Source organism: Diabrotica undecimpunctata, chromosome 9, assembly GCF_040954645.1.
Source record: "Diabrotica undecimpunctata isolate CICGRU chromosome 9, icDiaUnde3, whole genome shotgun sequence".
Lineage (NCBI taxonomy): Eukaryota > Metazoa > Arthropoda > Insecta > Coleoptera > Chrysomelidae > Diabrotica > Diabrotica undecimpunctata.
The window spans coordinates 45940144-45963639 of record NC_092811.1 but is presented as its reverse complement, the minus strand read 5'-3'; the positions used below and the strand labels follow the sequence as shown (position 1 = coordinate 45963639).

The following is a 23496-nucleotide window of genomic DNA, read 5'->3' as shown; positions in this document are numbered from 1 at the left end:
AATATAATATAGATTTCTTAACCAACTCAGTGGACGGCTTCAGTAAATAGACGCCAAAGAAAGAATTCCTGGTGGAATAGTGATGATTAGGTCTTGCTGGAAAGACATGTAGATGTTTACGAATTAAACAAACAGTTTCTAAAAGATAAAAAATTTTAACACTTCCTTCCTAAAGAAGGAAGTGTTAAAATCCCGTGATCTTTGAAGTAGCTTCTGCAATTGATCTTTTTTGTACTTTATAACATCGGATTGTCTAGTTTCTAAAGGTTAAACGCTTTAAGATAGGTGACATTATTGTCACAAATTTTAAAGAAATTGATGAAAAAATTGTGAGCATTGACGCAGTAGGGAGAAATAAAATACGTATAAAATTTAAAGATTATAAATCGGCCAAATATGTCATATCTAAAAAAATGAAGCAATATTTACAAAAAATAATTTAGACATATACATTCCTAAGTTTCTTGTAGTTAGACAGGGCGTAATAAGAGATATTTCCACAGAATTTTCAGTAGAGTATGTTAAAGACAGAATCAAAATGTACGATTTACACTGTAAATTTGAAGTCATTCAAGTCAAAAGATTAAATAGGAGGCAAGTAGATGAAAACGGTACTCAATATATTCCAACAAAACCATGTGCAGTTAGTTTTAAGTCACAGGTACTACCAAAATATGTAACAATCAACAAGGTACTAAATAAAGTCGAGCCATATAAACAAAAGGTGCTATTATGCTTTAATTGTCTTAGATTTGGAAATACAGGGGGACAGTGTAAAAGCAGGGCTAGGTGCAATAAATGTCAGGAATCACACAACTCAAAAGAGTGTAAAACGACCGATATAATTGTTTTAATTGTTCGGGGAATCATTTTACTACAAATTTGAGCGCGTGTCAGGAATTTCAACGTCAAAAACTTGTAAAAGACGCTATGTCTTCCAGTAATATTAGTTATCAAGACGCCAACAGACAGTTCCAAAAAAACTCCTATGCAAATACAACAACCATTAATACGGAACAAACTACAAACATTTCCTGCCTCAAAACTTTCCCTCCATTAAATCCCAATAATTATACACCCACCCAGCTCCCATCAAATTCAATTAACCAAATGTCAACAAATAACATATTTTACAATAATTCAAATAGTACAAATTATAGAACATTTAAGAGACAGAGACCAAATAGTCCAGATCCAACATTAATTTTGCATAATGAAATTATAGCTTCCCCTAGATCTCAATTACCTACGGGAGCAATATTAGACGGTATTAACTATAAATGAAATATTAATAATAATTCAGTTGCATCTCCTTCAGACCTGAGCATGATAAATTCAATATTAGAATTAGTTGTAGAAATTGTCACAAAAATTTTAGTAACAAAAAGTATAAATATAAATAAGAAACAACTCAAACACTTAGTCAAATTAACTATAAATGGAAATACGTCATCACATTCTCAGACCTCAACCATGAAATAAATATTCTTCAATGGAACTGCCGTTCAGCAGTTTCTAATAAAACTAACTTAGAATATCTGCTAGATAGGGGCAACTACTCCGTTGCACTTCTGTCGGAAACATGGTTTAAAGCAGAAAAATATTATAATTTTAAAGGCTTCAACAATATTCGCTGTGACCGGGACGACGGGTACGGCGGCTCAGCCATTTTATTAAAATCAGACTTAATATACCAAGAAGTCCCAATTCCAACTACAATAAACTTTGAGCATACTTGTATCTCGGTTAATTTTCCATTAATACATAAAAAAATGTACTTACTACTTACTTTAGATATACTTCGTTTCAGTATACTTTAAACCGAGAACTAGAATATCATTACAACAGTGGATCAACTTTTTCTAACAAATTCCAAAACCATTCATAATTGGGGGCGACTTTAACGCACATAGTTTGGCTTGGAATGATGGATATGACGATATCTATGGCAAGATTCTTTTGGAAGCTATCGAACAATGAAACCTAGTAATCTTGAACGACGGATCACCTACATTAGCAAACAATAAGAAGTCAGCTGTAGACTTGACCATCTGTACAAAGGATCTGACGCACCTAATTACGTGGTCTACTTTAGAAGAACCTTATGGCTCTAACCACTTAACAATACACAATACACTTAACAATACAATTTGGAAGGAATAGCCCGCTTGCGCAAATTAAACAGACAAAACATAACATATGGAGGCTCAAGGCTGCTAATTGGGATGTATACACCGCTACACTTGAAGCTACAGAACCAAAATCTGCTACCGTAAATAGAAACACTTCTTTTTTACAATCACTATTTCAATTATGGGAACTTGATCAATGCATTAAATCAACAAATAATAAATCTCCCGGGGCTGATAACATTTCATACAATATGTTGCATAAAATGCCCTTAGGCCATAAGAAAGCCCTGTTAGAATTGTTCAATTCGATTTGGATAAATAAGATTCCTTTTCCACCAATGTGGAAAAAATACATCGTAGTACCTATCAAAAAACCTGGAAAACAGAACGGAAATGCAGATTCATATAGACCCATAGCTTTATCATCGTGTATATTTAAAACCATGGAAAGAATGATAAAGAACAGGCTTGAATATTGGCTAGAAAATGAAAAAATATTACCTGACTCACAATATGCTTTTAGAAAGGGAAGATCTTCCTTAGAACCCCTAACGATATTAGTAAATGACATCTATCTAGGATTCACACACAAATACAACACTTTGGCTACATTTTTGGATATAACTTCAGCATATGATAATGTTCAAATAAATATACTAGAAGAGAAGCTTATCAATATTGGTCTACTAAACAAAATAATTATTATGTGCTCTTTTGTTTTCGTTTTCGTATTAATATACTGTTTGACAACATTTCCGCTTCCCGAAATATTTTTGGGGCATTATTAGGGATTTTTCTTTGGTCATTTCCCTTTAGAATGCGATTTAATTCGCATTCACTTTTAGGAAATGTTTCAAAACAATATTTTTAATTTTTGTACCATGTTTACAATTAGGAAATGTAATTCGCTGATTTAAAATAGAAAGTGTATATTCTAAGACTTGCTTTTTAAACAAATCTCTATTAAATATATATTTAATTATACTTAATGCTAATTGCATTTTTTGTAAAAAGTCTGCATTAACATATGTTAAAGCAGGTTTTTGGGGATTATACTCTTTAAAATTGATGAAATCGTTCTGTGTGTCATTTTTTACACAGAACTCTTCAACACATGAGCAAGTCAACTTTGAAGTTGCCTTCAGAACATATCCTGAAACATAGCGTAATACCCTAGCTTCAATGGATTTTGTTGAAGAAATTAAATTGTCAGGTACTACACAATATTCCTGTGTTGCAGGCTCGAATTCAGACAGACCCTAAAAAAAAATTAGTGGGAATTATTTAATTGACAAATTTTTTTGCTTGCTAAGATTTTGAATAAATAAAAATAATAGACTTTATATATTTTAAATGTGTTGAAGTAAAAGTTTTAAATTTAATTATATATATATATATATATATATATATATATATATATATATATATATATATAAATGCCATGTATTTTAATGTTTACCTGGGTAACAAACCGTTGAAGGGTTAATAAAATTTTTGAGTTATCATCTTCACAATTTGACCCAACAGAATGGTATGATGTTAAGCTATTGACCATCAAGCTTCTATAATAATTGGAAAAATCTTTCGGACTGGGGTTTATATTTCTGGATCCTCTTTGTCTAATTTTTCCAAAAAAATTTTCAATTGGATCTTGGTTGAAGGTCCGTGGCATAATGTGCTTAAAACCTAAATCTGTAAGAATTGTCAAAAGCTGTTTAAAATTTTTAACATTCCTTAACAGATTTATTAAGCTAGGTGGCCTAAACATTTTTTTTTTCAGTATGTTTCCAAAAATAAAATGTCTCCAGCTTGATTAAACTTTCTTGCCAAAACTGTACATGCTGTGAATTTTTTGTCACAGCACCTCTAAGGGTTTTTCCAGCTTTTGGTTTAAAGGACTTGCCATTTAAACTGTCGAATAAACTGTCTATAAAGGACAAGAATTCTGCAGTTTCAACAGCTTTTTTGTCCAATTTTAAATTGTCACCTGCAACTGGAACAACTGCACCTAAAATATTAATGCAAATATTACTAACTTCATAATAAATGTGCTGAGAAATTACATATTCAATAATACAGCAGGGTACCTACAAAATTGAACTTAAAGACTATTTTTTTATAATAACCTAATAAGTACCTATATGTTCACACATTTATGCAAAAATTATACTATTAATTACCTGTAATGGCAAATACATTAATGGCCTGTGCAACACTGTGGCTAAAAACTTGTGTGCAATTGGCAACCTTCATTTTGTTAATTCTATCAGGATTAACATGCTGCTCAGTAATTTTAGGTATTAACCTTAGGCTGCCTAAATGAGGATCCATTTTATAGGCAGTATATATGTGGTCCCAAGTTGCCACTTTCTCTTCATTATTACTTGTGAAATGTAAATTATATTTTAATAAATTATTCCTCAGCCCTTTAAAAACATGTGGGACATCATAAATTGGAATAATTCTTCTGCCATCAACTTCAAAAACATATTCTTTGATTTTATTTTTGAGATCAAAATACTTGGAAGAATATGTTTTCTGTTTTTCCAAATGATCTAATTCATTGCTGTATTTGATCTTTGTATCTTTAATCAGGTAATTAATGGCAGCTCGATTGTTACTACCTTGATCACAAACAATGGCTATAACATTTAGACCAATTTCAGTACATTTCCGTACAATCATTTTAATAATGTGTACAAGGTCTATCGTTTTTGTAGCGCCATTTGAAAAGTTATAGTATACAGGCTGTTTCCATTTCCTCCGTATTCCTCGTAGCATAAAAACCTAAAACAAGATTACTTATATAAATATTAATAAATAACAACAAAAATAAGTTATTTAAGTTATTTACCCACTGATAACTTCAAGTTACAACTAAATACATCATGAAAGTACAAAAAATGTACATAAATATAAAATACTAATAACTACATAGCAAGTAACTTCATTTTCCACCACAAAAATTACCTGAGCATGATTTGCAATTTTGTCTGTGGTTTTAAATCCATAATTCTCAAACCCTTCAATACAGCCTTTACCAAAATTGGGCTGTATGTGTGCCTGAATTGCCATCTCATCAAATATCACTATACAGTGGCAATCCAATGGATTTTTAAATGTCCTGACTTCAGCTTTAAGCAAGTCAAACACCTCTTCATGTAAGCCAGGCTCTATAGGGATTCTGTTGAGCAAGCTACTAATTGTTTTCCTTGATGGAAGTGAAAAAAATTTTGACAAAAATTTATATGCACTTCCACTTTGTTTATATAATGCTAGTGCTAATATTTTGTCTTCAATGGTATACCGTCTTCCCTTTGGCTTGTTCTTTAAATTACGAACTTGGCTATCAAAAAACCTTGCTCTAATATGATCCATGCTAGACAATTTTGTAATATTATATTTTTTTTCTAGAATCAGCTTCCTTTTTAACTGTAACCTAGCTTTTCTGGATCTCGATAATTGCTTGTGCAACAATTGTGCTTTTTTATAAAGCTGTTTGGCTCTGGGGCTTAGCTTTTTGGAATGGGTCACATTCACCTCTGTTAGTAATGCAGATCTCCCTACGAAAAAAAATACACACGCGTTAGTTTGTTGACCAAGACTGTTAACATACAATATATCAGAAAACAAAAATTACACTTACTTCTTGGTGGTGTCTGTATTAAATCTCCTTTACTTGTTGATGGAGTAGCCATATAATGTGTGACACCACTATTTCCAGACATTTGTTCACTAATATTAAAATTTTGCAACTCCTTCAATGGAGAATGCTTTATTTCAGTAGCTAAAAAAGGTAGATTTTTATTTATTCTTTTGAATACATAACTGTTTTTATGATAAAGTTACCCTTCCAATAATTTTCAACAATGCTTCCTCTTCTTTTGTGAAGTATGAAATTTTGTGTTGTATGTTCCCTACTCTGAATATGTCAAAACAAATCTCAGTTGAGCGAACCAAGTATATAAAGAAAATCAAAATTACACTTACTACTTCTTGGTGTTTCCTGTATTAAAACTTCTTTGCTTGTTGAAGGAGTAGGATTAACGTTTTGCAACACATTTACATCAGTTGCTAAAAAAAGAGACATATTTTTGATTTCTCATTTTGAATATGTATAACCATTTTATAATAAAGTTAACACATTCGATGTATATATTGCTAATCAGTGACATTCAGTTTCCCTCTCCATTGCTGATGTCACTGATAAGTGCCATGTGCTCACTTACATTACATTACAAAAATTATTTCAGGTTCTGGGAGAAGTACTTAAAATATATATATATATATATATATATATATATATATATATATATATATATATATATATATATATATATATATATATATATATATATATATATATATTATATATATATATATATATATATATATATATATATATATATATATATATGCAGCAACCATGTTAACCTTTCAATTGTAAAAACAAAGAAAGACAGAATCATTACATTATAAAAATCTGTGATGTACACCTAACTAGTTATTATATCTTAAATATCGGCTGTCTGAAGTAAAAAAAACATTTAATTCCTACTACTTAGGTTACAAAATATTTTCTAAATTAAGTAGGTATATTTAAATTTCTCTATTGTATAAAAAAATAAACGATTAACAAAAATTTGTAATTAATAAATTGGTTAGTACAAAATGACCTTTACCTGGTAAATTAACAGTTGGAAAAACATTCTGTTTCAACTTGTGATTTAAAGTAAAATCACATTGTGCAAAATGGTAGGAGCATACACGATTATTAGCATATATCTTTTCTGGAGTTTTCTCCAACAGCTCAGGGTTGCCTATCACAGAGACCCACTTATCAAAAAGATTTTTTTGTTTCCTTGGATTAGGAAATCTATGCTTAGATTCAGGACTTTTCCAACACGTTTTTACACAACACCTAATTGGCCCCATTATATCTAGAATATAAAAATTATACAATATTTGTCTGTCTACCTTTGGAATTTTTTACATTACCTTGAAACAAGTAGAGTTGAAGGAACAAAAATAAATTACACACTAAAACTGTATTAAAAACTAAAATAATCTACACACTAAAAATGTCTATTAAAAACTTAGATAATCTATATACTAAAAATGTCTATTAAAAACTAAAATAGGAAACATTTAATTCACGGGAGTACAAAATAAAAACTTAATAAATTTATATTGTATACAACAAAATGGCACAAACACAAACACGTGGAAAATGGAAAATACAACCTATAAATACAAACACAACTGTCCAACTCCAACTTGAAACTCAATATTCTTCTTTCTTTTTTACTTAGCCTTCTACCACATATACTAGCGATCCAGTTGAAATACGTGCCAGGCGCCATCTCTTTTTTTGGAAGCCTACTATATATATATATATATATATGTAAGAGGCAACAGCGCGTTGTGCGAAATAAAAGTGTTAAACATTTTTACCAGTGTTTATTCCGATTTTTGAGGTAATAGTGAGAAATAAAATCCAAACTATACGTGAAAAATTGTATGAGGACATAAACTCTCTGCAGTGCAAAGAAAATTGGCAAAAAGTGACCTGTAAGTAAGTTTTAAAACATTTTATTGTATTCAAAACAAAACGACATTTAGAAATTCCAGTTCTTTTAATAACAGATAAGAAGACAAGTCTTGATCAAATTGAATGCGACGTTGCCGGTTATCCAAAAAGTTTCAAAAATCCAAGAAAGGAAATCCGCTAATTAATAATATTAACTAAATAAACAAAATTTAGAAGAAATAAAATATTTAATAAATTTAAATTTCATACTCAATTATTGCTTGAGAAGTTCTAGAGCTTCTGACGGGTTGACCGGAGAACTAGAACTTACCGCTTGCTATAATATAGAGTAAAAAATACATAAAAAAGAAATAAAAATGGATAGCGATGATGACTACACCTCAGAAGACAATAAAAAAAGAAGTCGAAAGGAAGATGATGAAGATATTTTCAACAAGAGCAAGAAACTTACCAGAACACCAACCAAACAACAGAAAGATGAAAACAAAATAGATCAGCTTTTAAAAATGATGCAAAATTTAACAGATCAAACAAAACATCTAACAACGGAGGTAAAAGGAATAAAAGAAGAACAACGAGAATATAGAAATGACCTCAGAGAATTAAAAAAAGAAATAAATGAATTCAAACAAAGTAACCAACAACTAAAAAAGGAAAATGATGAAATGAAGCAGGAACTAAAGATAGTGAAAATGAAGGTAGAACAGCTCGAGAAAGAGAGAAAGGCTAACAATGTTATTGTCCAGGGTCTACCGATGGATACAAATAACCCAAATGTAGTCAACGAGATTATGGCAAATTTCGTGGAAAAAGAATTAGGCATTAAAGTAGAAATAGAAGATGCTTATAAAATAGGCGACAAAACATGTCTTGTAAAACTAAAAAACAGAAATGAAAAAATTAAAATCATGAAGAACAAAAACAAACTAAGGGCATCAAAGCCAGAAATATACATCAATAACGATCTAACGCAAGAAGAGATGAAGATCCAACAAGAAATACGGAAAATTGCAAAATTTCAACAAGAAAAAGGTATGAACACCAGAGTAGGTTATCAAAAATTAAATATTGACGGGGCTATATGGAAATGGAACAAAGAGAAGAATGAACTGGAAAAGGCAAACCAAGACACGCCAAAAAACCGATAAAACAACAAATATCGTACACACAACAAAAAACGGAAACGAAAATGACAAAGGAAAAGGACATGAATAGATTAGATAAGATAAAACAGACGAGCAGGAAAAAATATAATAGAAAAATGAAAAAACGCGATGAACTAAAAATAAGTACGTGGAACATCAGAACAATGCTTGAACCAGGAAAAATGCAGGAGATTGTCTCAGAACTAGAAAGATACCAAATTGATATTGCAGTGATTCAAGAAATTAGATGGGCAGGTCAAGGAGAAATAAATAAAAAAAACTACACACTACAGTATTCGGGACATGGAAAACAAGGTCAATATGGAGTTGCTTTCATAATTATGGGAAAAATAAAAAATAACATTATGCAATTTAAACCAATAAATGAACGTATGGCTTACCTGAGAATTAACGCCAAACCATTTAATATATCAATCATAAACGTATATGCTCCAACTGAAAGTGCTGCTGCGGAGGAAAAAGACAAAATGTATGAGGAACTTGAACGAGAAATGGAGAATTTACCTAGAGAAGACACAATACTGGTAATGGGAGATTTTAACGCCCAAGTAGGTAAGGAAGACTACATTAACCAAGTAGCAGGTAAACACACATTACACGAAAAAACAAATGACAATGGTCAAAGATTATGTAACCTAGCAGCTAGTACCAATATGATTATCATTAGTACAAATTTCGAACATCCTAAATACCATAAAGTAACATGGATTTCCCCAGACCAAAAAACATGGTCCCAAATAGACCATATTCTGATTACAAGAAGGAAACAAACATCGGTTACGGACGTGAGAACTTACAGAGGTGCGCATGCAGACACAGATCATTTTATGGTGACTGCAAAGGTAAAACAAAAAGTCAAAAGAACTCTAAAAAACACGACAATGAAAGACAAATGGTACGTAGAAAAACTGAATGCTCCAGACATAAGGATTAAGTATGCTGATGACATGAACAAAAAACTAAAGGAACAGTGTAAATATACAAAGGATATAGAAACAGAATGGAGAAATTTAAAAAAATGTATAAATGAAACAGCGGATGTACACATAGGAATAAAAAGAAACAAAAAAAAACAAGAATGGTATAATGAAGAATGCCATAACATGCTAAAAAAGAAGATAGAAATTAGACAAATGTGGATAAGAACAAATAGACAGGATTATAGGGAAGAATACAATAGAATAAGGAATGAATGTAAGAAAAAAATAAGGAAAATTAAACGTGCCTGGTTAGATGATAAGATAAAAGAAATAGAAAAAGAAAGTAAGAACAGAAACACAAAAGCATTTTATAAGAAAATTAGCGAGCAAAACAAAACTTTTAAAGGAAAGATAAAAGGCATAAAAGATAAAAATGGAAAAGTATCAGAAAATGATGAAGAGTATAAAGAAATTTGGACTCACTATTTTAAAGAATTATTAACAGAGCAAGAAGATCAAGACCTAAATGAAAACGTAGAAGAAAAGACAATGATGTTAGGAAACCAGCTAGAAAGACTAACAAAAGAGGAAGTTGAGGAAATTATAAATAGCAGCCGTAATGGTAAATCTTCAGGATCAGACGGGATCAATATGGAACTTATAAAATATGGTGGTGAAGAATTAAAAGAAAAACTGTACAATTTAATAAAAGACATATGGGACGAAGAAAAAATGCCGGAAGAATGGAACAAAGGACAAATTATCACGATTCATAAAAAAGGAGACCAACAAATGTGTAATAACTACAGAGGACTGACGCTATTAAACACAGCATATAAAATTATGTCGACCTTAATACATCGAAGACTGACCAACGCTATGACGAATATCATAGGACACTATCAATGCGGATTTATTAAGGGAAAGTCTACAACAGATGCCATACATACAGTTAAACAAATTATGGAAAAAGCTCATGGATATAAAATAGAAATTGAACTGCTTTTTATAGATTTTCAGCAAGCATTTGATACAATAAAAAGATCAAAATTAATGGTAGCTCTGAAAGAAATGGGAATACAAAACAAATTAAGACGATTAATAAAAATGACAATGAGTAGAACTGTAGTGAGTATAAAAACTCAAGTAGGAGACACAGAAGAATTTGTCATAAATAAAGGGGTTAGACAAGGAGATTCGTTATCAGCAACCCTGTTTAATCTTGCCCTGGAATACATCGTCAGGAAAATAAACAAAGGTACCCTTAGAACTAGAGAAGGACAAATAATAGCATACGCTGACAATATTGTGCTAATAACAAAAAATAGAAAAACAATGGAAAAAATGTTAAATGAAATGGTAACAGAAGGAAAAGTAATGGGATTAAAAATAAACCAAGAAAAAACAAAAATAATGAGATTTGATAAAAACTTCGAAAACAAAAAGGTTAGACTAGGCGAATACATTTTTGAAGAAGTCGAAAAATTTAAGTACTTGGGAATATTAATAACAAACAATGGAGAAAGAGAAACAGAAATCAAAGAAAGGATTATTACAGCAAATAAGACCTTCCATGCAAATAAGAAATTACTAAAAAATAAACTATTGAGTAAGAAATCGAAAATGAAGGTATACAAAACAATAATTCGACCGACGATGATGTATGCAGCCGAAACCCTCAGCATGACAAAAAAACAAGAGGAAAACCTTAGAATACAAGAAAGAAAAATACTAAGAGCAATACTGGGACCAATAAAAATAAATGAAAATGAATTTAGACAAAGAACGAACCTTGAGCTACTGGAAGAAATTAAGGAAGATATAGTGTGTAAAATAAAACAACAAAGAGCAAAATGGCTAGGACACGTATGGAGATCAGGATCAACTACGACGATATTCTCAATATTGGAATGGACACCAGCTGGCAAAAGAAGACGTGGAAGACCAAGATCTACATGGTTACAAGAAGTTGTAAATGATCTCAACAAGGCGGGCATACGACAGTGGAAAGGAAAAACCAGAGATAGGACACAATGGAGAAAAATAACTGAGAAAATTAAATAAGGAACATGAGGACTGATCTACCTCAAAACATAGATCTAGAGAGCGTAAGCGGCGTAACCCCTAAAGGGGTGTTTAGCCACATATATATACTATATATATGTAACCATTTTTTTCCATTGAGTTCGCAGGGCATGGGCAAGACATCAAAGAATTTTGTTGAGTGTTGCATGTATCCGTGTTTTCCATTTTAAACGGAAAACGTCGCTCTGTTTGGACAGTGTGGCCAACAAGTAACGTCGAATAAAAGACTAGTGAGGTATCATCTATTCGATAATCGGTGCTTTATTTTGTTATTTGTTACAACTGGCAGGTATGTTAATAATGTTAACTTCATATAATAGCGTGGACATGTTTTTTGACGATAGCCTTTTTTTACATCTGTTATCTTGTTATCTCTTTACAGCCAACATGTTATGGATCAAAGAGCAAGTGTTAGAACTCATTGAAATGCTACATATGTTTCCTTAGCTGTGGAACATTTCATGCCGAGAATATCGAGATAGATATCTGAAATATGATGAAATGTCGAAGATGACTTCGCGCTTTCAAACAAATGTGGATAAAATATCAAGGAAAATAAAATCTCTTAAAACTCAGTTTAGCAGGGAGCGAAAGAAAATTAAGGAAAAAACTAAAATTGGAGCAGGTTAATATTCTTAATATTAATTTATTCAAAAATTATTGATCTAATCAATTAATGCAAATATTTATTTTTACAATACTTAATGAATAATTAATGGACTCGTTTCTCTCAGGTTTCAAGTAAAACTTCTTAATAACATTTTTAAAGCAAATACGTATTTGTATAGTAAATATTTAATCACAACTAAATACCATTATTGGTTTTGTTTAATACCAGGTAAAAACTGTAAATTGAAGTATTCAAAACCACTCGTTACAATTTGTTGAATGATGATAAAACACGTTTTGACTTTATATATATTTAAACTTCTTCTCTTAACACATTTTTTTTGTTTCAGAAATGGGAGTTAACTATATCACTACACAATAAACAACAACTTCAGAGGTGATAATTTTTTATTTTACTCATTTTAGCAGCAATAAGAGCGTTTTTACAAAGGCGACTACCAGTCCATTTACGAAACCGCCCATTGGGAGTCCTCTTTGGACAAGAAGAGGCGGCTCCCATAACTGCCCAATATATTGGAAGAATTTTAAGGTACCGGCTTTTTATAATAGAAGAAGAGCCGGTAGTAATAATATGGGCATTAAAGATTAGTAAGTTTATTTATTTATGATTCCAAATTGATACTAATGTATTTCTTTTATTGCAGCTTGATGAATTAAATAAATCTTAGAACGCCACTGTGTGTTTTTTTTCACTTCTTGTCCTTTTGTTTTGTATTATGTTTATGGACTTGTTTCCCTAATAAACAAGTCAATTCATAACGACTTTGTTTGTTAATACCAGGTTAATATTCTTAATAATAATTTATTCAAAAATTATTGATCTGGACATTTTAAAGCAAATGTTTTTACAATACATATTGAATGGTTTATGGACTTGTTTCTCTCGAAAACAAGCCAAATCATAACAATTTTCTGTGATTAATACCAGGTAAAATTCTTTATAATAATTTATCCAAAAATTAAAAGTTTGGACATTTTTAAAGCAAATATGTACTTGTATAGTAAATATATCACAACTAAATATTATTATTAGTAGTATATACAACAGCCTACTTTTCATCAATAAAACAATTCTTTTCGACAATACGACAATATTTTGCTAAACCATCGAAATAAGGTCAGATATTGTAAAAACAGATGAAGAAACGGTAACATCTGTTTTGCATTTACTTAATAACTGTACGAGACTCTGACCGAGAGTTGATCTTTTCACAAATAAAACCTTTTTGAGAATAAAAGGACACAAAGCAATAAATCAGACAGGTTGAAATATTTGGGTCAGATTCGAAAACTTTAGCGTATCCAATCGCACTATGGACTATTGTAGTGAATTGCACTGCTCTCGGTGTTACAACAGTGTTACTGTGTCATGACACTTTATTGTCGCATTTCTTTTTATTGTTAGTTTTTGTTCTTCTGCTTTGTAAGAGATATTTCGGTCGTGAGTTTATTGATAGTTCAATAGTGAGTTATTTAGTTTTTTATAGTTGAATATATTGTTAAACTTAAATATGAAGCCAGGTGGAATTAAATCCGCAGTATGGGACTTTTTTAGTAAAAGTAACGATAAAAAATCAGTTACATGTTCCTCGTGTAAAAAGGGATTTAAGTACCATGGGAATACAACCAATATGAAGAAATATCTTCAGAGAATGCATACTCTGCAGTGGAGTGAAAATAATGCAGTACCATTTTCGTCTCTAACAGATGATGAAGAGACTCAAGTACCTAAAGTAATAGTCGGTACAGATGAAATTTCACTTGCCTCTTCACAAGAACCATGTTATTCAAAGAGAAAAGCAGAAAATGAAAATCCAGTACCCGAAGGCAAAACAATTAAAATTATTCGGTGTCCGAAATACAATGACTGAAGCAAAAAACGGGAGATAGATAAAAAACTATTAAAAATGATCACTAATGACTATCAACCTCTATCTATAGTGGAAAATATAGGATTCAAAGAATATACTAAGTAACAGATGACAAGCGGTCGACGCGCCTTCAGAAACAGCGCGGTTGTAACTTACTAAGAAATGAAGCTGCTTATTTACATGAAAACGCGCCTTTCGAAAAACGCGCAGTCGCCGCTGAGCAACCGCTCGGGACTTTGTGTCCGCGCCTTCAACACAAAACGCGCGGTTGACAAAGTACATTGGAACACATCGGCCTATGCAGTTGGAAGGCGCAGTTTGTGCAGTGTGGTGTATTATCAGTTATAATTTAATAATCTAAAAATATCAAAAATATGGGCGAAGAATTTAATACAGATAAATTCATTGATGAAATTCAAAAAAGACCAGCCATTTGGGACATGACTAATAGCGAATATAGCAATAAAATTATTAAAAAAAACGCTTGGGAGGAGATAGTGTTAATTTTTTGCCACAACGAAGATACCGATGAAAAGAAAAAAATATTAGGTAAGAACTTTTTTTATTATTGTTTTTTTACAATTCAAATCATGCTATTTTGCCAGTCCACTTTGCCTTCATTAACGAAATAATGCATAAATTTATTTCGTACATTTTCTGTCACTCTTCCAGTGCGTCGAGTGGAGGATTGTTGTAGATTAGTTAGCGGTGCTGTATAAAGCGTCTCTTCAAACGTAGAACCATCTCTTTGCCTAACATAATTGTGGAGTACGCAAATAGCTTTCACAATATCTTCAGCGAAATTAATATTTACATCTAACGGTCGATGTAATATTCGCCATTTGTTGCATATGATACCAAATGTACATTCGATATACCGTCTTGCAAGAGTTAAACGATAATTAAAAATTTTTTTTTCGTACGTGAGTAATTTTCCACCAAATGGTTTCATTAAATTTTCCATCAGAGCAAAAGCTTCATCACCCACTATTACATAGGGCACAATGGACCCACCTGTTATTGCCGTTGGTTCAGGAATGTTCAGTGTCTTCTCCATAAGCATTCTGTACAATGTAGATTCTTGAAATACTCCCGAGTCGCTATTTTTCCCATATGCACCAATATCAACCCATGTAAAACAATAATTTGCATCACACAATGCTAGTAGTAGTAGTGAGAAAAAGTGTTTATAATTATAATATAGTGAAGCAGACTGTGCCGGTTGGAATAACCGTATATGTTTCCCATCGATTGCGCCAATGCAGTTAGGAAACTTAGCGTGTTTCTCAAACCCGTTAGCAATTTCTCTCCATTTATCTGCTGTGGGTATTTCCATTACTACAGTTTTTAGTTCTCTCCATAACACTTTACATACTTCATGAATTATTCCTGCCACAGTAGACCTTCCAATCTTATAAGAATAATGTAATTCACCCATAGAACATCCACTTGCCAAATAACTGCAACAAAGTAACAATATTTTATCTATTACAGGAACATCATTACAAAAAAAATGGAAGAGCATAAGGGATCACTATGTCAAACAAGACAAAAAAAACAAGATGCTAAAATCGGGCTCCGGCGCAAAACCAACAAGCACGTACATTCATTATAATAGGTTGAGGTTCCTGCAAAACTCAGTTCAAAAAAATGTTACTGAAAGTAACTTCGGTCCAGAAGTACATGCAGAACTTCCAATATCAGAAGTGGAAAATGGTAGTGTGCAGAATTCGTCTTTGGAAGCGACTGTTTCTACACCTACAGGGGAACGCCAAAAAACAAAAAAACTTAAACTTCATCCGGCTGATCAGCACTTTGCTAATATATTAGAAAAAAGTTTAGCACAAAGACAAGTGCCAGACAAACAGGATGAACAAGATGAAGATAAATTATTCTGTTTGTCTCTTTTTAAAGAAATAAAGAAAATACCGGAGAATAAACGTTTAAAAACAAAAATTGATATATATAATTTAATATTGCAAAAACAGACGCCCGAGCCAGAGAAAATTTTCCCAAGTACGTCTAATTATATGAGTTCAGCACCGCCATTACCAAGGTATTCTATACCACACACTCAGCAGTATTGCCCGGCTATTCCATCATCTCAACCTAGTTATACACCTGGACGTGGGACATATACAAGTTACAACGATTCCATTTTTTCTCCAAGTAATGAACAGTTACAAGATATGAGTATGACATCACCAGCTTCCACAGTTGCCACTTACTCCTCACAGGAATCCAAATTAGATTTATTTATTGACAATTAAAGGTATTATATCTAGTCGTTTTGAATCTAATTTTAAGATAGTAAAACCCGCAATTTTTTTATTTTTATTTTTTATGATTCATTAAAATACGTTATATATAAATATATATATATATATATATATATATATATATATATATATATATATATATATATATATATAATTAATAGTATAAATATAATTACCTTAGCGTTATTATGAGTTTTTCTTCTGGTGAAATACAATATCGTACTGCATTGACACTGGCTGTTATTTCATGTCTAATAAGTGCTAACAGTGCATCAAATGATGTCGTCGACATCCGAAAGTAATTAAAAAATTTAGGTCCATGTTGCCTGAGATTTGGGTAGAGGGTAATGTATAAACTATTCGTTAACCGGTTTCTTAGAATTGGATGCACCCAATACCTCCTTCGTCTTTGCTGACGTCGTTTCATCCTTCTATATAACACCCAAAAGCACACCGCTGATTCAATGTCCATCGTCGATGAAAACTTATACACTACTATTTTCTATTTTGTAGCGCTACATGTGAACACTACCGAAAAGGGCAACAAGCAGTCAACGCGCGTTAAAGGCGCCTCGGCCGCTTGTCATCTGTGGCCACCCTTAAGCATTAAATAGTGAGTATGTATTACCAAATACAAAAATTAGCGTGATTGAACCGGTTTGCCAGACAACACCAGTTGTCGGACACTTTACACAAACTTGGAATAAAATAGCAAAACCTTCAATATACTTAACTTTATTTAACTTACTATGGGTTGCACATGTTATCCCTCTCTAAATTCATAGCTTGTGCATCTTTTTACAACAGACAAAGAAAGAAAATAAATCAAAGATGGTTGATGTTTAGTGGGTGCATCCGTTTACAAAATTTTCAACAAAAAGTGTAGTGGGAGGTGCTTCGTGAAATTGTAAGTAAATATTGTGAAAACTAATTTATTACTGCCATATCAATTTCGCATGATTATCTTATTATTGAAGTCAATTTTCTGCATAAAAATCGTACTTTATTTGAGTCTTAACCTCTAAAATTGAGCGTCCGGGAAACTGGTTCAAGAAAGTTAAGAAAGACCCGTTTTCGGACACGGTGTCTGACAACCGGTATCTAGAGTAAAATTTTTATCTTTCTCTGTCTAACACTTGCAATTGTTCTATATCTGTATACCTTAATTCCAATATTGAATTATATATAAAGAATACAGTTTTCGGACACCTTTTTCTTTGTTTGTTAAATAGATATAGCACTCGTTTTCTACGAGTACGCGTACGCGTCCGAAAAACGGTAGTTTCAGACGCATTAAAGTTATTTAAAGTAGCTATATGTGATTTATATTGCGGGTATAGGTGTCTGAAAAATATTTTTCAGACCGTTTTCTTCTGATTATATGTTTATTCAAAATTGAACAAATTTGCCGTCGCGAATCCATCATAATAGGCACTCATATACTAACCTATCTAACAAAAATGAATTTTCAGATGACGAAACCAAAAGCGACATCCAAAAAAACCGAGTTCAAAACCCTTCTTAAGCCAAAAAGCCGTAAATTTTGTACCTATTCCAATGCTTCACTTCAAGCAGCCTTGCATTCTATTCGAGAAACTGGAATAAGTGTGAGGAAAGCGAACAGGCGTTATGGTAGGTAAAAAAATTATTATGTGCGACCCATCTTAATACAAATTTTATTTGTTAATAGGTATCCCCAGAGCTACCGTTCACGACAAATTTACCGGAAAATCTCCAGCTGAGAAAAAAAAGACCGGACCGCCGCCATTGCTGACTGTGATAGGTGAGAAAAAAATTGCAGACTGGGTGATAAATAGTGCCAAACGTGGCTTCCCAATATCAAAAACTGATCTAATGGAAGCTGTAGCAAAAATTGCAACTGATACCGTCAGGTTAAACTCCTTTCCCAATGGTAAACCTGGAGTTAGATGGTATAAGGGATTTTTGAAAAGACACCCCGAAATTTCCCAAAGAGAGGCAGAGGGAATCAACAGAGCGAGGGCTTCAGTGACAGAAGAGTCGATTCGATCGTGGTTTATCACGTTACAAAAATATCTTGAAGACAATGGTTTTCAAGACATAATAGAAGACTCGAGTAGAATATTTAATGGGAACGAATCAGGATTTTTCCTTGTGCCCTAAGACTGGGAAAGTCCTGGGACCGAAAGGCTGGAAAAATTATTCGGCTATTAAGTCCGGCAAGGAAAAGGAAAATACCACTGTACTGATAACATTTAATGCATCTAGAGCAGTATGTCCTCCTCTGGTCATTTTTCCATACGTTAGACCACCAATAGTCCTTGTACAGAATGTCCCCAGAAATTGGGTTATCGGAAAATCTGACTCGGGTTGGATGACTGGGGAAGTTTTCTTTGAGTATATCTCAAATGATTTTAACTTATGGCTCACAACAAACCAAATAAAGCGACCGGTTTTGTTGTTAATAGATGGACATAAGTCACATATGACTTTGCCATTAATTCAGTTTTGTGATGAAAATAAAATTATTCTGTACGCTTTACCTCCTAACACGATCCATATTTTACAGCCGGCTGACGTGAGCGTGTTCAAACTCATGAAGCAAGAATGGAAAAATACACTAAAAAATTGGCAGAAACGCCCTGAAAATTCTAATCAAATAATCACAAAGATTAATTTCTGCCAAGTATTTGAAGAGACACTACAAAACACACAAATGCAAAGTCATATTGTAAAAGGATTCCGTAAATGCGGATTATATCCCTTTAACCCTGACAATGTGGACTACACAAAATGTGTAACAAAATTCTAGAAAAAGAATGTCAACAAACTGTTTCTGCAGGTGTCTCCGGCAAGACATTAACGGTAAATGATTTCGAAGCTGCCAGGAGAGTAATTGAGTCAATTTCGAATGATTTGATTAAATATGGTATCAATGTAGACGTTGTAATCACCGAAATTAAGTTCCAAAAATCACTATTGGAAAAAGATTCCAATACAATAATTCAACCGTCCACGGCACCAACCACTTCAGCAGATCAGGCTGTGAATATTGCTGTGGGAAGTATTGTTCCTATGGACCATGTAACTTTGCTACCTGTTGATATAATGGAATTTGAGGAAGGTGGGCTTTTGAACTTTGAAAACAATTCGTGGATAAGTAATGAAAACTCAGAATCAGAACTATTTACTGAACAGGGAAACTTACGAAAAGAAAATGACATTGACATCGAGAATAAAAAAGTAACCGTACTAAATAAAAAGCGTAAAATTGCATCAGAAAAACAAGATTAATTAGATCAATCGAAGCAGACGACTTTTGTGAAAAGGAAATTATAACTTTGTCAGAAAATGAAAAAGAAAATCGAAATGAAAGCGAAAACTCGGGAGAAATTGAGATATTTTACAACGAGAAAGAAAAATCTGATGAAAATGATGCAGGTGATGCAAAAGAAAACGAAGGGCAAACTACAACGGAAATAGACAGATACAAAGGAAATGAAGGAGGAAACAAAGAAAATGACAACGAGCATAAGAAAGTAAACCAACAAGAAAGTAGGACTGGAACTGGAGAAAAAAATACACAAAAATAAGGAAGAAATTCTAGGTCTGGTCAAGCAGACTGACATGAACAAAGCTGTGATGTTACATGGTAAGTTACATGATATTACAAAACTTGACAGAAGGGATGAAAATGCTCAAAATAAAGAAACAAACAAAGATTTAATGGGTAAGACTAAAGAAGTAACTGAGTCCAATGACAAAGATGAGGCTCTCACTCCTGATCCTTTTCAAAATCATCTGACATTCCCAGAAGTATCTTTAAAAAAAAAGAAGGTAGTTGCGTAAAAGAAAAGTTACCTAATGCAATCTCGTCAGCAGCGTGGAGAGCTTATTACAGTCGCAAAGATGATGAGAAGAAAGAAAAACTTGAAAAGGCTAATCTGAGAAGAAAAACCCGGGAAGCAAAAAAGGGGCCAAATCAAACAAAACCATACGCCAAGTCAAAAAAGAAAGTGGAAACGAGTATGAACGATAAAACAAAGGTACGGAGCTCAACAAGCAAAGATACATTTTATACACTCTATGTGAAGAAGAGCTTATTAGTGATGTCGAAGATGATGGAAACAAAAACATAGGCTGTGATGAATGCCCCCGGTGGTATCACCTTAAATGTACTGATATGTCAGACTTATCGCACAATGATGCAGCTCAAAAAGATTATATATGTGACATGTGCCGATAAAAATAACTAGGTTTTGTTTTCTTACTTATTATTTCATTTAACTTTAACTATTTAGATGCCTTTTTATACAAATGTAGTATTTGTTTTTTTATTTGTTTCTTTACGTTGTTTACCAAATTGTACAGGAAGAATTTGTGTATAATTATAAAATACTTTCTTTAACAATGCTGTGTTTTTTTTTACCAGTTGGTGACCTGTTGTTTGGCCCATACCTACCTATATCTCCGTCAAGTTTTTGTTTATAATTGCTAAGTACCGAAAAGTACCGCTTTTCGACCAGCTGTCTGAAAAATGGTACATCCGTGTCTGAAAATGTGTCAATGATGTCTGAAAACTGGTAAAATTGACTTTCTGACATTTAAAAATCATAATTAAAATATAATTAGCCTGTAATGTTTTTTTTAGCTCGATCCATTCTTCACATTTCTAAAAATGAAGTTAGGCCTATACAATTTGTTTCATTGCATAAAATAATTATTATATTAAGTGTTCAATATAGAAAAACGGTTAGATGTCCGAAAACCGGTTCGGTCACCCTATAACAGAAAATATTATTCCAAAACAATATTCAGACTCTGTTTCGAAACTGAGGCAAATGTTACTTACAGTAAAGTATGTATCAATAACGACAGACATTTGGACCTCTGATAGTTGTAAAGCTTATATATCGGTTACAATTCATTTTATTTACAATGAGAAAACATGTTCTTATAATATTACAACCAGAGAAATAGTAGGATCTCATACAGGAGAAAATATAGGACATGTTTTAAGAGAAGTGTTAGAGGAATGGCAATTATTAGCAAAAGTTTTGACTGTTGTTTCTGATAACGGCGCTAATATCAGAAAAGCAATTAATGAGTTTGTAAAAAAATACCATCATCCATGCGTAGCACATACTCTAAATCTAAGTGTAACAGATACTATAAAATCAAATAAAATTTTTAATACAATTTTAAAAAAATGCAGATCTCTAGTGAATCACTTTAAACATAGCGTTGTGGCAACAGAAAAATTAAAAAATACACAAATTCAAATGAATGCTCCTATTTTAAAAGTCAAGCAAGATGTGGTAACAAGATGGAATTCTTGTCTAGTTATTATTGAAAGACTGCTAAAAATTTAAAGATTCACTGGCAGTTTGTATAGCAAATCTCCCAAGTGTACCAGAAGGTTTGGATGCTTCTGAATGGTTAATTCTTGAAGACTGTGCACGTATACTAAAAGCACCTGAAAAATTAACTACAGTTCTTTGTGGAGAGCAGTATCCCACACTGTCATTAATAATTCCACTAGTAAGGGGACTTTTTTTTTAGACGTCTTGGATATTTGGAACAAAATAAGATAGTTGCCAAAGCCACCTTTTTAGATCCCCGATTTAAGAAACTTGGATTTGGTGTAGAGCAAAACGTGAAAAATGCAGAGCAATGGATTTCAGAAGAACTTTCCCATTTAATAAATTCAAAACAAATTGCAGAAGCAGGTAATTTTTTTATCTTTTATGATGTATTAATTTGATTTTATTGTGTAACTGTTTTTAGCTGCTACAAGTTCAATAGAATTGGAAACTACAGCGCACTCTCCGCAACATGAGAGCGATTCCGAAGATATTTGGGAATTTTTCGATTATAAATTGGAAAAAGTACAAAATAGCACTTCTAAAACTAGTTCAGCTTTAGTTACTATCAAGCAGTATCTACAGCTGCCATACTTAAAAAGATTGGATAATCCACTGGACTTTTGGAAAAAACATAAAATCATGTTTCCAGAACTGTACGACCTGGCTTTAAAATATCTTTGTATACCAGCTACTTCAGTTCCATCGGAAAGAGTATTTTCAAAGGCTGGTGAGCTCACTAATGTTAGGAGAAATCGGTTATTACCAAAAAATTTAGATATAATAATTTTCTTGAACAGTGCTGGTATATAAACAATTTTTTTCGTATTATACAAACTTTTTTTAATTATTTTTTAGTATCTCCTTTAGGTATGATCTGACGTAAATACAATATATTTTTTAGTTATTTTCGTTTATATTTATAATTCTGCACCGTAATATATTTTAAAATATATTACATATACCCATATTCTACATATATCTATAACAGACTTTATTTTTAATTTATCGATGACGATGCTCAGCGTCAGCGATTATCAGTAATTTTATATTCCATAAAATAATTTTGAGCGAGGAGATTTCTACTAACATAAAATATCATATAACTCGTTTTTTTGCAGTCGATACCGTTGTATTGTACTCCAGTACACAATGAATACTTTTAAGTAACGATGCTCAAGCGTCACCGATTATAATATTCTATAGTTGTAGTCAACAATCGTTGGCCGACAACATGTACTCGTTCTGGATTCGATCCCGGTATATTTGTACTCGAGTACAATGAATACTTTCAAGAATCGACTTGCTGTTAGCCGCAAAGTAGGTGATAAATATGTCTGAAATTGATAGTGAAATATTAATAATATTGGTTGACGCGAGACCTATTCTTTGGGACAAAACAATAGAAATATATACACATAGAAACTTGACGAGAAATGCTTGGAATGATATGTGTAGTGCACTTTACAGCGAAATTGGGGAACTAAGTGATAATGAAAAAACGCATTTGGTAAGTACAG

The 23496-nt window shown here is 32.3% G+C and overlaps 3 protein-coding genes across 3 annotated transcripts; 2 read left to right on the top strand and 1 right to left on the bottom strand.

Moving 5' to 3' along the window:
- Positions 1-2998: 2998 nt before the first annotated feature.
- LOC140449466 (uncharacterized) lies at positions 2999-7432 on the bottom strand. The gene is made up of 8 exons (XM_072542646.1): positions 7131-7432; positions 6815-7072; positions 6123-6206; positions 5779-5919; positions 5103-5695; positions 4313-4919; positions 3592-4140; positions 2999-3391 (listed from the first exon to the last, which is right to left on the bottom strand). Exons 2-7 carry the CDS (start codon positions 7065-7067, stop codon positions 3893-3895), a joined length of 1926 nt encoding a protein of 641 aa, XP_072398747.1. The 5' UTR covers positions 7068-7072; positions 7131-7432; the 3' UTR covers positions 2999-3391; positions 3592-3892.
- Positions 7433-14484: 7052 nt separating this feature from the next.
- Positions 14485-16625, top strand: LOC140450605 (uncharacterized). Its single transcript, XM_072544262.1, has 2 exons — positions 14485-14904; positions 15850-16625. The coding sequence occupies exons 1-2, from the start codon at positions 14730-14732 to the stop codon at positions 16623-16625; spliced, it is 951 nt and encodes a 316-aa protein (XP_072400363.1). The 5' UTR covers positions 14485-14729.
- A 1469-nt stretch (positions 16626-18094) lies between these two features.
- On the top strand, positions 18095-18776 carry LOC140450604 (uncharacterized). The gene is made up of 2 exons (XM_072544261.1): positions 18095-18266; positions 18325-18776. Exons 1-2 carry the CDS (start codon positions 18095-18097, stop codon positions 18774-18776), a joined length of 624 nt encoding a protein of 207 aa, XP_072400362.1.
- The last annotated feature ends 4720 nt before the right edge of the window (positions 18777-23496 follow it).

Excerpts from the sequence above, each read along its gene's own strand:
- LOC140449466 (XM_072542646.1), bottom strand. The coding sequence starts at position 7,067 with ATGGGGCCAATTAGGTGTTGTGTAAAAACGTGTTGGAAAAGTCCTGAA. Across the intron at positions 6,207-6,814 it reads TCCAACTGTTAATTTACCAG|CAACTGATGTAAATGTGTTG; the intron begins GTAAAGGTCATT and ends CTCTTTTTTTAG. Across the intron at positions 4,141-4,312 it reads TAATGTATTTGCCATTACAG|GTGCAGTTGTTCCAGTTGCA; the intron begins GTAATTAATAGT and ends TTAATATTTTAG.
- LOC140450605 (XM_072544262.1), top strand. The coding sequence starts at position 14,730 with ATGGGCGAAGAATTTAATACAGATAAATTCATTGATGAAATTCAAAAA. Across the intron at positions 14,905-15,849 it reads TGAAAAGAAAAAAATATTAG|GAACATCATTACAAAAAAAA; the intron begins GTAAGAACTTTT and ends TATCTATTACAG.
- LOC140450604 (XM_072544261.1), top strand. The coding sequence starts at position 18,095 with ATGAATTTTCAGATGACGAAACCAAAAGCGACATCCAAAAAAACCGAG. Across the intron at positions 18,267-18,324 it reads GAAAGCGAACAGGCGTTATG|GTATCCCCAGAGCTACCGTT; the intron begins GTAGGTAAAAAA and ends ATTTGTTAATAG.